At 40.7% G+C, this 13790-nt stretch overlaps 1 protein-coding gene across 1 annotated transcript; it reads right to left on the bottom strand.

Moving 5' to 3' along the window:
* Positions 1-12329: 12329 nt before the first annotated feature.
* On the bottom strand, positions 12330-13302 carry LOC119306783 (uncharacterized protein OsI_031781-like). The gene has a single exon (XM_037582912.1). The coding sequence runs from the start codon at positions 13244-13246 to the stop codon at positions 12593-12595; it is 654 nt and encodes a 217-aa protein (XP_037438809.1). The 5' UTR covers positions 13247-13302; the 3' UTR covers positions 12330-12592.
* Between the last annotated feature and the right edge of the window lie 488 nt (positions 13303-13790).

The raw sequence follows: 13790 nt of genomic DNA, 5'->3' as shown, positions 1-13790 counted from the left end.
TTAGGGATATCGACGTGAGTAGCAAAAGTTTCACAAAAAGTAGCTACTATCTCAGAGTCAAGTCCATACTTAGAGCTAAATCCACGGAAAGCATCGGTATCCATAAAAGATTTAACACAATCGAACTTAGGTGTCATACCTGACTCCTTACCATCGTCGGACCCCAATCTTCAGAGTTGCATTTAATTCTTTCCAATAATTCCCATTTGAAATCAATAGTCTTCAGCATATAGGAACCAACATAGGAAGTATCGAGAAAGTTGCGATTATCAAGAGAAAGTCGAGCATAAAAATTCTGAATAATCATTTCCCGAGAGAGCTCATGATTGGGGCATGAATACAACATTGACTTAAGCCTCCCCCAAGCTTGAGCGATGCTTTCTCCTTCGCGAGGCCAGAAATTATATATGTAATTACGATCATGATGAACAAGATGCATAGGATAGAACTTCTGGTGAAATTCCAACTTCAGTCTCTTATAATTCCAAGATCTCGTATCATCACATAGCCTATACCATATCATTGCATCTCCCTTCAAAGATAAAGGGAAGACCTTACTTTTGACAACATCATTGGGGATACCTGCAAGCTTAAATAATCCACAAACTTCATCCACAAAGATAAGGTGTAAATCGGGATGCAATGTTCCGTCTCCTGCAAAAGGATTAGCTAGCAGTTTTTCTATCATACCCGAAGGAATCTCAAAGTGAATATTTTCATAAAGTTCAGTAGGTTGAGGAGCATCTCTTTGCTCTTCTGGTTGGGGTGAATATACCCCAAACAAGCCCCTCAAGGGATTAGTTTCCATAGTGACAAGTAACAGAAAATTTCAGCACACTATATAAATGTTTCCTTACCAAGTTCCACTCACCAAAATCGCTACACTCCCCGGCAATGGCGACGGAAAAGAGTCTTGATGACCCACAAGTATAGGGGATCTATCGTAGTCCTTTCGATAAGTAAGAGTGTCAAACCCAACGAGGAGCAGAAGGAAATGATAAGCGGTTTTCAGTAAGGTTTTCTCTGCAAGCACTGAAATAGTAGGTGATAGATAGTTTTGTGATAAGATAAATAGTAACGAGCAAAAAGTAAATAAAGTAAATAAAGTGAAGCAAGGTGGCCTAATCCTTTATGTAGCAAAGGACAAGCCTGGACAAATTCTAATAATGAAGAAGGAGCTCCAGAGGACACATTGGGAATTATTGTCAAGCTAGTTTTCATCATGTTCGTAAGATTCGCGTTCGATACTTTGATAATTTGATATGTGGGTGGACCGGCACTTGGGTACTGCCCTAACTTGGAAAAGCATACCACTTATGATTAACCCCTATTGCAAGCATCCGCAACTACAAAAAGGAGTATTAAGGTAAACCTAACCACAACATTAAACATATGGGTCCATATCAACCCCTAACGAAGCAACGCATAAACTAGGGTTTAAGCTTCTGTCACTCTAGCAACCCATCATCTACTTATTACTTCCATATGCCTTCCTCTAGGCCCAAATAATGGTGAAATGTCATGTAGTCGATGTTCACATAACACCACTAGAGGAAAGACAACATACATCTCATCAAAATATCGAACGAATACCAAATTCACATGACTACTAATAGCAAGACTTCACCCATGTCCTCAGGAACAAACGTAACTACTCACAAAGCATATTCATGTTCAAAATCAGAGGAGTAATAATATGCATAAAGGATCTGAATATATGATCTTCCACCAAGTAAACCAATTAGCATCAACTACAAGGAGTAATCAACACTACTAGCAACCCACGGGTACCAATTTGTGGTTTTGATACAAGATTGGATACAAGAGATGAACTAGGGTTTTGAGAGGAGATGGTGCTGGTGAAGATGTTGATGGAGATTGACCCCCTCTCGATGAGAGGATCGTTGGTGATGACGTTGGTGATGATTTCCCCCTCCCGGAGGGAAGTGTCCCCGGCAGAACAGCTCTGCCAGAGCCCTAGATTGATTCCGCCAAGGTTCCGCCTCGTGGCGGCGGAGTTTCGTCCCGTAAGCTTGCCCACGATTTTTTCCAGGGTAAAAGTGATGATATAGCAGAAGATGGATGCCGGAGGCCCACCAGGGGGGCAGGAGATAGGAGGCCGCGCCCTACAGGGGGTGCGTGCCCCCCTGTCTCCTGGCCAGGGTGTGGCCCCCCTGGCCTATTTCTTTTGCTCATAAATTCTTATTAAATCCAAAAAGTTGTTTCGTGGAGTTTCAGGACTTTTGGAGTTGTGCAGAATAAGTTTCCAATGTTTGCTCCTTTTCCAGCCAGAATTCCAGCTGCCGACATTCCCCCTCTTCATGGTAAACCTTGTAAAATAAGAGAAAATAGCCATACGTATTGAGATATAATGTGTAATAACAGCCCATAATGCAATAAATATTTATATAAAAGCATGATGCAAAATAGACGTATCAAGAACATGGTGCTACTCTGAAGCACAAGTGTGGTAAAAGGATAGTAACATTGCCCCTTTTCTTTGGGGGGGGGGCTTCTTTGCCCCCCTTTTTTATTTAGGCTTCTTTGGCCTCTCTTTTTTATGGGGCAATGCTCTATAATGATGATCATCACACTTTTATTTACTTACAACTCGATATTACAACTCGATACTAGAACAAAGATATGACTCTATATGAATGCCTCCTGCGGTGTACCGGGATGTGCAATGATCTAGCATAGCGAAGATATCAAAAAACGGACAAGCCATGAAAACATCATGCTAGTTATCTTACGATCATGCAAGGCAATATGACAATGAATGCTCAAGTCATGTATATGATGATGACGGAAGTTGCATGGCAATATATCTCGGAATGGCTATGGAAATGCCATAATAGGTAGGTATGGTGGCTGTTTTGAGGAAGATATAAGGAGGCTTATGTGTGATAGAGCGTATCATATCACGTGGTTTGGATGCACCGGCGAAGTTTGCACCGACTCTCGAGGTGAGAAAGGGCAATGCACGGTACCGAAGAGGCTAGCAATGATGGAAGGGTGAGAGTGCGTATAATCCATGGACTCAACATTAGTCATAAAGAACTCACATACTTATTGCAAAAATCTATTAGTAATTGAAACAAAATACTACGCGCATGCTCCTAGGGGGATAGATTGGTAGGAAAAGACCATCGCTCGTCCCCGACCGCCACTCATAAGGAAGACAGTCAATAAATACCTCATGCTCCAACTTCGTTACACAACGGTTCACCATACGTGCATGCTACGGGAATCACAAACTTCAACACAAGTCTTTCTACAATCCACAACTACCCACTAGCATGACTCTAATATCACCATCTTTATATCGCAAAACTATTGCAAGGAATCAAACATATCATATTCAGCGATCTAAAAGTTTATGTAGGATTTTATGACTAACCATGTGCATGACCAATTCCTGTCATCTCTCTAAATAGATATAAGTGAAGCAAGAGAGTTTAATTCTTTCTACAAAAGATATGCCCATGCTCTAACAATTATAAGTGAATCAAAAGAGCATTCTACAAATGGCGGTTTTCTATGTGAAGAGAAACAGGCAATCCATACTTCAAATAATATAAGTGAAGCACATGAAGCATTCTATAAAGCCATACTCAAAAGATATAAGTGAAGTGCAATGAGCATTCTATAAATCAACCAAGTACTATCTCATACCAGCATGGTGCATAAAATAAAAGTGAAAACTAAATGCAAAAGACGCTCCAAGACTTGCACATATCGCATGAACGAAACGAATCCGAAAACATACCGATACTTGTTGAAGAAAGAGGGGATGCCTTCCGGGGCATACCCAAGATTAGACACTTGAGTCTCCTTGAATATTTACTTGGGGTGCCTTGGGCATCCCCAAGCTTGAGCTCTTGCCTCTCTTCCTTTTCCTCATATCGAGACCTCCTCGATCAAACACTTCATCCACACAAAACTTCAACAGAAAACTCGGTAAGATCCGTTAGTATAATAAAGCAAATCACTACTCTAGGTACTATTGCAAACCAATTCATATTTTGTTTTTGCATTGTGTCTACTGTAATATAACTTTTTCATGGCTTAATCCACTGATAGAAATTGATAGTTTCATCAAAACAAGCAAACTATGCATCAAAAACAGAATCTGTCAAAACCAGAACAGTCTGTAGCAATCTGAACATTCACCATACTTCTGGTACCCCAAAAATTCTACTAACATTAGGAAAAATAAACAATTTGTACAGCAAGAGAGTGCAAAAATAATCATAACCATTTGACGTTCCAGTAAAAAATGTAAAATCGCGCACTACAGCCAAAGTTTCTGTCCTACACCATATAAACCAACAAGCATCGTAAACATCCTAAAGGAAAACCTTGGCATATTATTTTTATAATACAATGGAATTGTACAAGAGGATAATTATTTTTGATGAAAAGTTTCTGTAATTAAGATTCACAAAGTTTCCCTGAGCATGAACAAAGTTCAAGGAGCTCCCCCACTTCAACAATGCTTGTCTTTCTCACTTTCACTTTCCTTTTTGAAAAGTTTTGGGTTCCCCTCTTTATTTTTTTGTTTTTAGACTATATAAAAGCAGTCAACAGAAATAAATGACTCTAAAAAACTTCCGGGTTGTCTTCCTGGCAGCGCTGTCTTTAAAGCCATTAAGCTAGGCATATAGTGCTCAAGTAATGGATCCACCCGGATCCCAAGGTATATCAAAGCCAATTTTAATTAACAATGATTTGTAATTTAATAGTGAGCACAAAATAACATATATCAAACAATGACGAAGTCTAGCTCTCTTCCTATGCATCGGCATGTCATAAAAGAACAATTCATGCACACATAGTAAAGGCCAATGCATAGTATAAGCAGTTTCTTGCAATTCTATCCTATTGGAAACATAGAGAGGTGGAGATATAGTTCCTCTCTCATAATAATTGCAAGTAGGAGCAGCAAGCACATGCATATTACATTCATCAAAATTATCATGTGCAACGGTAAAAGGCAACCCATCAATATAATCCTTAATAAGCACAAACTTCTCCGATATAGTGTAGTCAGGAGAATTCAAAAAGATAATAGGACTATCGTGCGTGGGTGCAATAGTAACAATTTCATTTTTAACATAAGGAACTATAGCAAGTTCATCTCCATAAGCATCATTCATGTTGGCATCTTGGCCACAAGCATAGCAAGCATCATCAAAAAGGGATATTTCAAGAGAATCAACGGGGTCATAGCAATCATCCTTCGGTATGATATAAGTGAAGCACATGAAGCATTCTATAAAGCCATACTCAAAATATTTAAGTGAAGTGCAATGCGCATTCTATAAATCAACCAAGGACTATCTCATACCAGCATGGTGCACAAAAGAAAAGTGAAAAGTAAATGCAAAAGACGCTCCAAGACTTGCACATATCACATGAACGAAATGAATCCGAAAACATACCGATACTTGTTGAAGAAAGAGGGGATGCCTTCCGGGGCATCCCCAAGCTTATACGCTTGAGTATCCTTGAATTTTTACTTGGGGTGCCTTGGGCATCCCCAAGCTTGAGCTCTTGCCTCTCCTCCTTTTCCTCATATGGAGACCTCCTCAATTAGACATTTCATCCACACAAAACTTCAACAGAAAACTGATAAGATCCGTTAGTACAATAAAGCAAATCACTACTCTAAGTACTGTAGAAAACCAATTCATATTATTTTTTTTGCATTGTGTCTACTGTAATATAACTTTTCCATGGCTTAATCCACTAATATAAATTGATAGATTCATCAAAACAAGTAAACTATGCATCAAAAACAGAATATGTCAAAAACAGAACAGTCTGTAGAAATCTGAACATTCACCATACGTCTGGTACCCCAAAAATTCTACCAAAATTAGGGAAAATAATTTTTTTTTACAGCAAGACAGTGCAAAAATAATCATAACCATTTGACTTTCCAGTTAAAAATGTAAAATCGCGCACTACAGCCAAAGTTTCTGTCCTACACCGTACAAACCCACAAGCATTGTAAACATCCTAAAGGCAAGCCTTGGAACATTATTTTTATAATACAATAGAATTGTACACGGGGATAATTATTTTTGTTGAAAAGTTTCTATAATTAAGATTCACAAAATTTCCGTGAGCATGAACATAGTTCAAGGAGCTCTCCCACTTCAACAATGCTTGTCTTTCTCACTTTCACTTTCCTATTTGAAAAGTTTTGGGTTCCCCTCTTTATTTGTTTTGTTTTTAGATTATATGAAAGCACTCAACATAAATAAATGACTCTCTAAAACTTCCGGGTTGTCTCCCTGGCAGCACTTTCTTTAAAGCCATTAAGCTAGGCATATAGTGCTCAAGTAATGGATCCACCCGGATCCCAAGGTATATCAAAGCCAATTTTAATTAACAATGATTTGTAATTTAGTAGTGAAGACAAAGTAACATATATCAAGCAATGACGAAGTCTAACTCTCTTCCTATGCATCGGCATGTCATAAAAGAACAATTCATGCACACATAAGGCCAATGCATAGTATAAGCAGTTTCTTGCAATTCTATCCTATTGGAAACATAGAGAGGTGGAGATATAGTTCCTCTCTCATAATAATTGCAAGTAGGAGCAGCAAGCACATGCATATTACATTCATCAAAATTATCATGTGCAACGATAAAAGGCAACCCATCAATATAATCCTTAATAAGCACAAACTTCTCTGATATAGTGTAGTCGGGATAATTCAAAAAGATAATAGGACTATCATGCGTGGGTGCGATAGCAACAATTTCATGTTTAACATAAGGAACTATAGCAAGTTCATCTTCATAAGCATCATTCATATTGGCATCTTGGCCACAAGCATAGCAAGCATCATCAAAAAGGGATATTTCAAGAGAATCAACGGGATCATAGCAATCATCCTTCGGTAAGCATGAAGGGGAATTAAACAATGTATGAGTTGAAGAGTTACTCTCATTAGAAGGTGGGAACGGGTAGCTAATCCGCTCTTCCTCCTTTTGTTCTTCGCTCTTCTCATCATCTTTTTCATCCAATGAGCCCACAGTTTCATCAATTTATTCTTCCATAGACTCCTGCAAAATATTAATCTCTTCTTGGACAGCGGAGGAGTCCTCAATATATGGTTTAACATAGGCATTAGAAGCATAATTATCATACAATATTTAAATATGGCAAAATTTTCAGATTTGTAGAGAGTGGCATCATACTTTTCAATCAAAGAAGCAATTTCATAAGCACCCTTAGAAGCAACAAATTCTTCAATTTGTTGAACATCATAGTAATTATAGACACTCTTAGCATACGAAGATACGATTCCATTATCACTAAACTCACATTGGTAGGGAAGGTGTTTCTTAGGGTTTCCAGAACAACAAGTAAAATCATATATTTCACATAAATTCCAAGCATAGCATTGCAAATGATGAATTTTATCCAGTAAAAGTTTCCCTTTTTCAGATATACGGTGTCGCACATAACAAGCATGCTCATCTAAAGATTTGCCCTCAACTAAGCTAGTGGGGGTCTCAACACGAGCACAAAGGGATCGAAGATGATCCAAGTAAAAAGCTTCAGGAGTGTGATAGATTTTGAGTGGTTCTTCAACCATTGGTTCAGTAGGTACAACTATTGTTTTTGCTATTTTGCGTTTCCTACCCATAACTAAAGATAGAAAACAACTAAGAACAACAAATAAAAATTACTTAGTGATAAAGCAAACAAGCACACATGAGAATATTCCGCCCCCCCCACGCTATGACTCCCCGGCAACGGCGCCAGAAAAAGGTCTTGATAACCCACAAGTGTAGGGGATCAGTTGTAGCCTCTTTCGATAAGTAAGAGTGTCGAACCCAACGAGGAGCTAAAGGTAGAACAAATATTCCCTCAAGTTCTATCGACCACCGACACAACTCTACGCACGCTTGACGTTCGCTTTACTTAGAACAAGTATGAAACTAGAAGTACTTTGTAGGTGTTGTTGGATAGGTTTGCAAGATAATAAAGAGAACGTAAATAAAAAAGTAGGTACTGTTTAGATAAAGAAACAATAAAGTAAATATAGCGAGTGTGGAAAAGTGGTTGTAGGAGTTGTGAAATTGCCCCTAAGCAATTGACTATTTTACTAGACCGATAGCAAGTTTTATGTGGGAGAGGCATAAACTAACATATTTTCTCTTTTTGGATCATATGCACGTATGATTGGAACTCTAGCAAGCATCCGCAACTACTAAAGATCATTAAGGTAAAACCCAACCATAGCATTAAAGCATCAAGTCCGCTTTATCCCATACGCCACAACCCCCTTACTCGGGTTTATGCTTCTGTCACTCAAGCAACCCACTATAAGCGAATCATGAACGTATTGCAACACCCTACAGCGGGAATCCCTCACGCTTGCGCGACACGGAGGGCACAATAGGACAGCAACATAACCACAAGCAAATTAAACCAATCATAGCAATTCATCAATCACCGGTAGGACAACGAAAATATACTCAGACATCATAGGATGGCAACACATCATTGGATAATAATATGAAGCATAAAGCACCATGTTCAAGTAGAGGGTACAGCGGGTTGCGGGAGAGTGGACCGCTGAATATAGATGGGGGAAGGTGATGGAGATGTTGGTGAAGATGGCGGAGGTGTTGGTGTAGATCGCGGTGATGATGATGGCCCCCGGCGGCGTTTCGGCGCCACCGGAAGCAAGGGGGAGAGAGCCCCCCTTCTTCTTCTTCTTCTTCTTCCTTGACCTTCTCCCTAGATGGGAGAAGGGTTTCCCCTCTGGTCCTTGGCTCCCATGGCGTGGGAGGGGCGAGAGCCCCTCCAAGATTGGATCTGTCTCTCTGTCTCTCTCTGTTCCTGCGTTTTTTTTATTCTGCCCTTTCATCGTTTCTTTTATATCCGGAGATCCGTAACTCCGATTGGGTTGAAACCTTCGCCCAGATTTTTCTTCGAAAATTAGCTTTCTTGCGGCAAAAGAAGAGCACCAACCGCCTTACGGGGTGCTCACGAGGCTCAGGGGCGCGCCCCCATGCCTCGTGGCCCCCTCGGGCACCGTCTTGTGTTGATTCTTCTTCCCAAAAATCACAAATATTCCAAAAATATTCTCCATCCGTTTTTATCCCGTTTGGACTCCGTTTGATATTGGGTTTCTGCGAAACATAAAACATGCAACAAACAGGAACTGGCACTAGGCACTGGATCAATATGTTAGTCCCAAAAATAATATAAAAACTTGTCAAAAGTATATGAAAGTTGAATAATATTGGCATGGAACAATCAAAAATTATAGATACGACGGAGACGTATCAGCACCCCATGGACACACAAGTTGATCATTGATCTTTAGCCGTGTGCGGTGCCCCCTCCATCATAATCCACCTCGGTCATATCGTAGCGGTGCTTAGGCAAAGCCCTGCGTCGGTATCTTAATCAACACCGTCATCACGCCGTCATGCTGACGGAACTCTCCCTCGAAGCTCTACTGGATCGTGAGTTCGTGGGACACCACCGAGCTGAACGTGTGCAGATCGCGGAGGTGCCGTACGTTCGGTACTTGGATCGGTCGATCGTGAAGACGTACGAGTACATCAACCGCGTTGTCATAACGCTTCCGCTTACGGTCTACGAGGGTACGTGGACGACACTCTCCCCTCTCGTTGCTATGCATCACCATGATCTTGCATGTGCGTAGGATTTTTTTTAAATTACTACGTTCCCCAACACTAGTCTCGAACATCCTTGAAATAACTCAAACTTTTGTAAGCAAATGGGAATGCCCATTGTAGGAATCCATGCCATGTTTGAACGAGTTTCGACACCGTATGCAAGTTGCGACACGTCCGAATATTTATTGGCCTTTTTTGACGAATAAAACTCCAGAAAATCCAAAACTTATCAGAAACCCAAATAACTTGCATGGCGCCTTGAATTAGCCATACAAGTCCATGAACATGCTTGAAGCCATTTCAACGGTATTGAGAAACAACGTGCTCTCAAACGGAGACTTCTTGCCTACGTGGGCATTCTTGAAATGACCCCGAGTTTTCCAGGAAGGTGGACATGTCCATGTTAGGCATCCATGCCAGGTTTGAGCGAGTTTTGACACCGTATGGAAGTCGTGACATGTCTTGCAATTTATTGACCTTTTTTTGTTGCGGCAAACAGTCGGGCAATCACACACACGATCGTAGAATGGGCGGGCCCATCTAAGTGTTTGAGCCACCGGTATAGTGAATCTTCTGGAAGGTTACTTGCCGGTTTTAGGACTTTTAGAAGGTCCCTAAACCGCCTTTTCTGAATTTTTTTCTCAGTTTTGGTTTGGTTTTAATTTTTGTTCTTTTTCTTTTAGAAAAAGTCATAAATTTTAAAAAATGTTCAACATATTAAAAAATTGTTCATTTTTTCACAAAATAATGATAGAAAATTCTGAATTTTCATAATGTTTTCAAAAATAGTTTGCATTTTAAAACATGTTCAGAATTTTTGAAATTGTTCATGTTTTCAAAAATGAAGTTTCACAATTTTTTTATGGTTTCCAACATTGTTCGCAATTTCAAAAAAAGTTCGAAATTTGAAAATTCATTCATGTTTTCAAAAAAGCTTAGAGTTTCAAAATTTGCTTGTGTGATTTTTTTTTTCATTTTTTGGGTATTTCAAACCTCATTCACATTTTAAAATGTGTTCCAATCTTTTAAAGTGGTCCAATACTCCTGTATCCACATACAACCCCGCACAAAATAAAAACTGGTTCTAGACGATGGCTGGATAAGGACAGCTTGATGGAGTGGTAAGACGACGTGAGAGTCTGAAGAGGGAGGCGATTGTATAGCATATATGGACCATGGATACACCTTTCCTAGTTGAAGTTCTAGCATTCAGAGATGCCATGTTGCCGTCCATTGCACAAGATTTAGAGAAAATCCTGATTGAGACATCACACACACTAACATGCGGGAGAATGGCGGCAAGCCAGCATGGCCACGGGGTGCATGCTGGTTGGCCAAGGTGAGAAACTTTTCGATTTTTTTGGAGCTTATTTTTGAAAGATGGAAGTGAGACTCTTTTTTTGATAAAAGACTTTTTAGAGATTATTTTTGGAAGTGGCAATTTTCTTTTTCTTTTTGAGAAAAGGTTTTAGGCTTTTTTTTTCTTTTTGAGATGGATGTGATGTCCATTTTTTTGAGATATTTTTGATAGATGAAAGTGAGACTTTTTTCTTTTTGACTATAGTTTTTAGGCTTTTTCGTTTCTTTTTTAGATGGATGTGATGTCGACGTGATACGAGAAAGTTTCTCTAAATTTTGAGATGAAGGTGAGGTATTTTTTTAGAATAACAAGTCATGTTCAAGTAAGGTCGTTTTTTTTTTGAGAGGGAGAAATGTGCGCACATCTTCCTCTCAAGAGGCCTGAAATGGCGGGCCCCAACCACTAGTATATCGTCAAATGGTACAATCTTTGTGGCTATCTGAGAGCATCTCCAGTATTTGGAGGCAACCCAGCCTCTAAGCTGGGTCCCACGAGCTGCCTCTAAATTTTATGTAAAGTGTTGCACTGTGTTGCTAGCTTGCTGCCTCTAAGGTGGAGCCCACCTTATGAATTTTAAAAATATTTAATATCTGAACTAACATGCACTGTTTCTCCTCTAGCCATAGCGTCGATGCTAAGCATTTTGGGCTTGGAGGCAATAGCTGCCCTGAGAGGCGGTGCTAAAGCATTGGAGGCGGCTTTAAAGGCAGAGCTTTCTCACACTATGGATGCCTTGAGAGGGAGAGTTGTCCACAGGATTCATGATCTTCAGAGATGAGGCCTTGCCTCACAAATCTGCGAGAATTTAAACTACAGGAGAGAAGTAGATATGCTAATAGTGCGGCCCATGCCTGCAAGGCTTTAAAGCTCGACGTTAATATCAGTACCGTTGTTGTAATTCCATTGTACGTGCTTGAAATTGTACGATAGTAACCACCTGAATAATAAAGTGTTTAAAGCTGGTTCTTGACAAAAAACATTGATACACGCAGAGGCAAAACATAGGGATCACACAGGAGAAGATAGTGTCAAACTGTCAATGTGCCGGAAGATCAGCGACGACATCGTAGCACGCTAAATTGTGAGGCGAAACGTAATTATGATAGTCTAAGCAATTTATATCAAAGTACTCCCTCCGTCCTTGAAAGAGTGTACTTCCAAATTTGTTGGAGGGTCAAACTATGTCAAAGTTTGACCGAGTTTGTGCAAAAATATATCAATGCTTGTGAAACCAAATAGGTATATGACAAAAATATATTTTATCACGAATCTAATCTACTAATTTGATCGCATAAATATTGGTCTATTATTGTATAAATGTTTGATGGCATAAGTATTTATATTGATACATTGGGGGGGAATCTAAGTACATGGTGGCGGGCCATGAGGGTTTCCAGTATCTGCATCAGGGGTGCTAAAAATCGCCAATACAAGAGAAAACTTAAAAAAGAACTATTGCATGTTTCCATGCATGGGAACAAAATCAATAACATCAAGTGATCAATCTGCTGGTGGTCTTGTGCATCGAAGGCCGGACGATCGAGGTGCCACTCATGCTGCTTTGACATCAGCAGCCTCCGCGAAGGTTTTTTCCATTACGGAATACTTGTCGGCGGGCGCAGCGGCAAGGACTGCATCAGAAGCCACCTTGTAGGCAGTGGTAACCGCAGCAAATACCTTCTTGTCCTTTGCAGACTGGGCAAGCATGTTGGCAGCGACGACGGTCTGCTGGAACACGAGGGCTTTCATTTCGTCCTGCTGTGGTGCTGGGGCAGCAGCGACGACATCACCAATGGCCTCCTTGAAGGAATACTCCAATGCGTCGACGGCCTTCACGGTGGGAGGATGACCAGCCTCGCTGAAGGTTTTGTCAAATACGGCATATCTGTCGGCGGGTTTAGCGGCAAGGACCGCCTCGGAGGCCGTCTTATAGGCGGTGACAATTTCATCAACTTTCATCTTATCTCCAGCGGCCTCATTGAGCGAGGCGGTGGCCGCGACTTTCTGCTTGAGCACGAATGATTCTACTGCAGACCTTTTGGATGCTGGGGCGGCGGCGATGACCGCGTCAAAGGCCTTCTTGATGGATGAATCCATCCCTTCAATGGATTTCTCGCTGGCGCCGCTTGCCGCCGGTACCAATGTGGCTGCCACCACAATGGCAACAAGGAACAATGTGCATGCAATGTTCTTGACCATGTCCATTGTAAGTTTACCTAACAACTGGTTGAGGGATGATTCAAGAAGATGGTATTGCTTCCGGTGAGATGTTTGCGCCGTGTAAGTATATGAAGGTGGCCAAGCACTAAAATAGGAGATGGTGTCTAAAGAGGCTGTGAGGCCATGAGAGCTTCGCGGGTGTCCTGCGGTGCTGCAAAATTGGTTGCATGACCGCATGTATGGATGTATGAGCCACCGCTTGCCCCTTGTTTTGAGGAGCTCACCCGAAATTGGCCACCAGTCATTCTTTCAAGAGCACTGCCAAAAGTGGCCACCAATTTTTCTGGTTTTGCGATTGATTTTGTGTGCATGTCTTACTAGCCTGTGATCTCTTGGTTTCAAAATTTGCAAACTGCATGTAGTGTTGGTCGGTTCCATTGATCGATCCTGGAGTGTTTTTATAATTACTAGCACATATGCCCGTGCAAAAACTACCATGTGTTCCTAGTATAATAAGCATGGCTCAAGACACTCTGCTGATCTACATCGTCTATTTCAACATGGTGTCTCACCAGTGTCAAAGCTTATA

The sequence above is a fragment of the Triticum dicoccoides genome, chromosome 5B, assembly GCF_002162155.2.
Source record: "Triticum dicoccoides isolate Atlit2015 ecotype Zavitan chromosome 5B, WEW_v2.0, whole genome shotgun sequence".
NCBI lineage: Eukaryota > Viridiplantae > Streptophyta > Magnoliopsida > Poales > Poaceae > Triticum > Triticum dicoccoides.
This window is presented reverse-complemented; position numbering and strand designations above follow the sequence as displayed.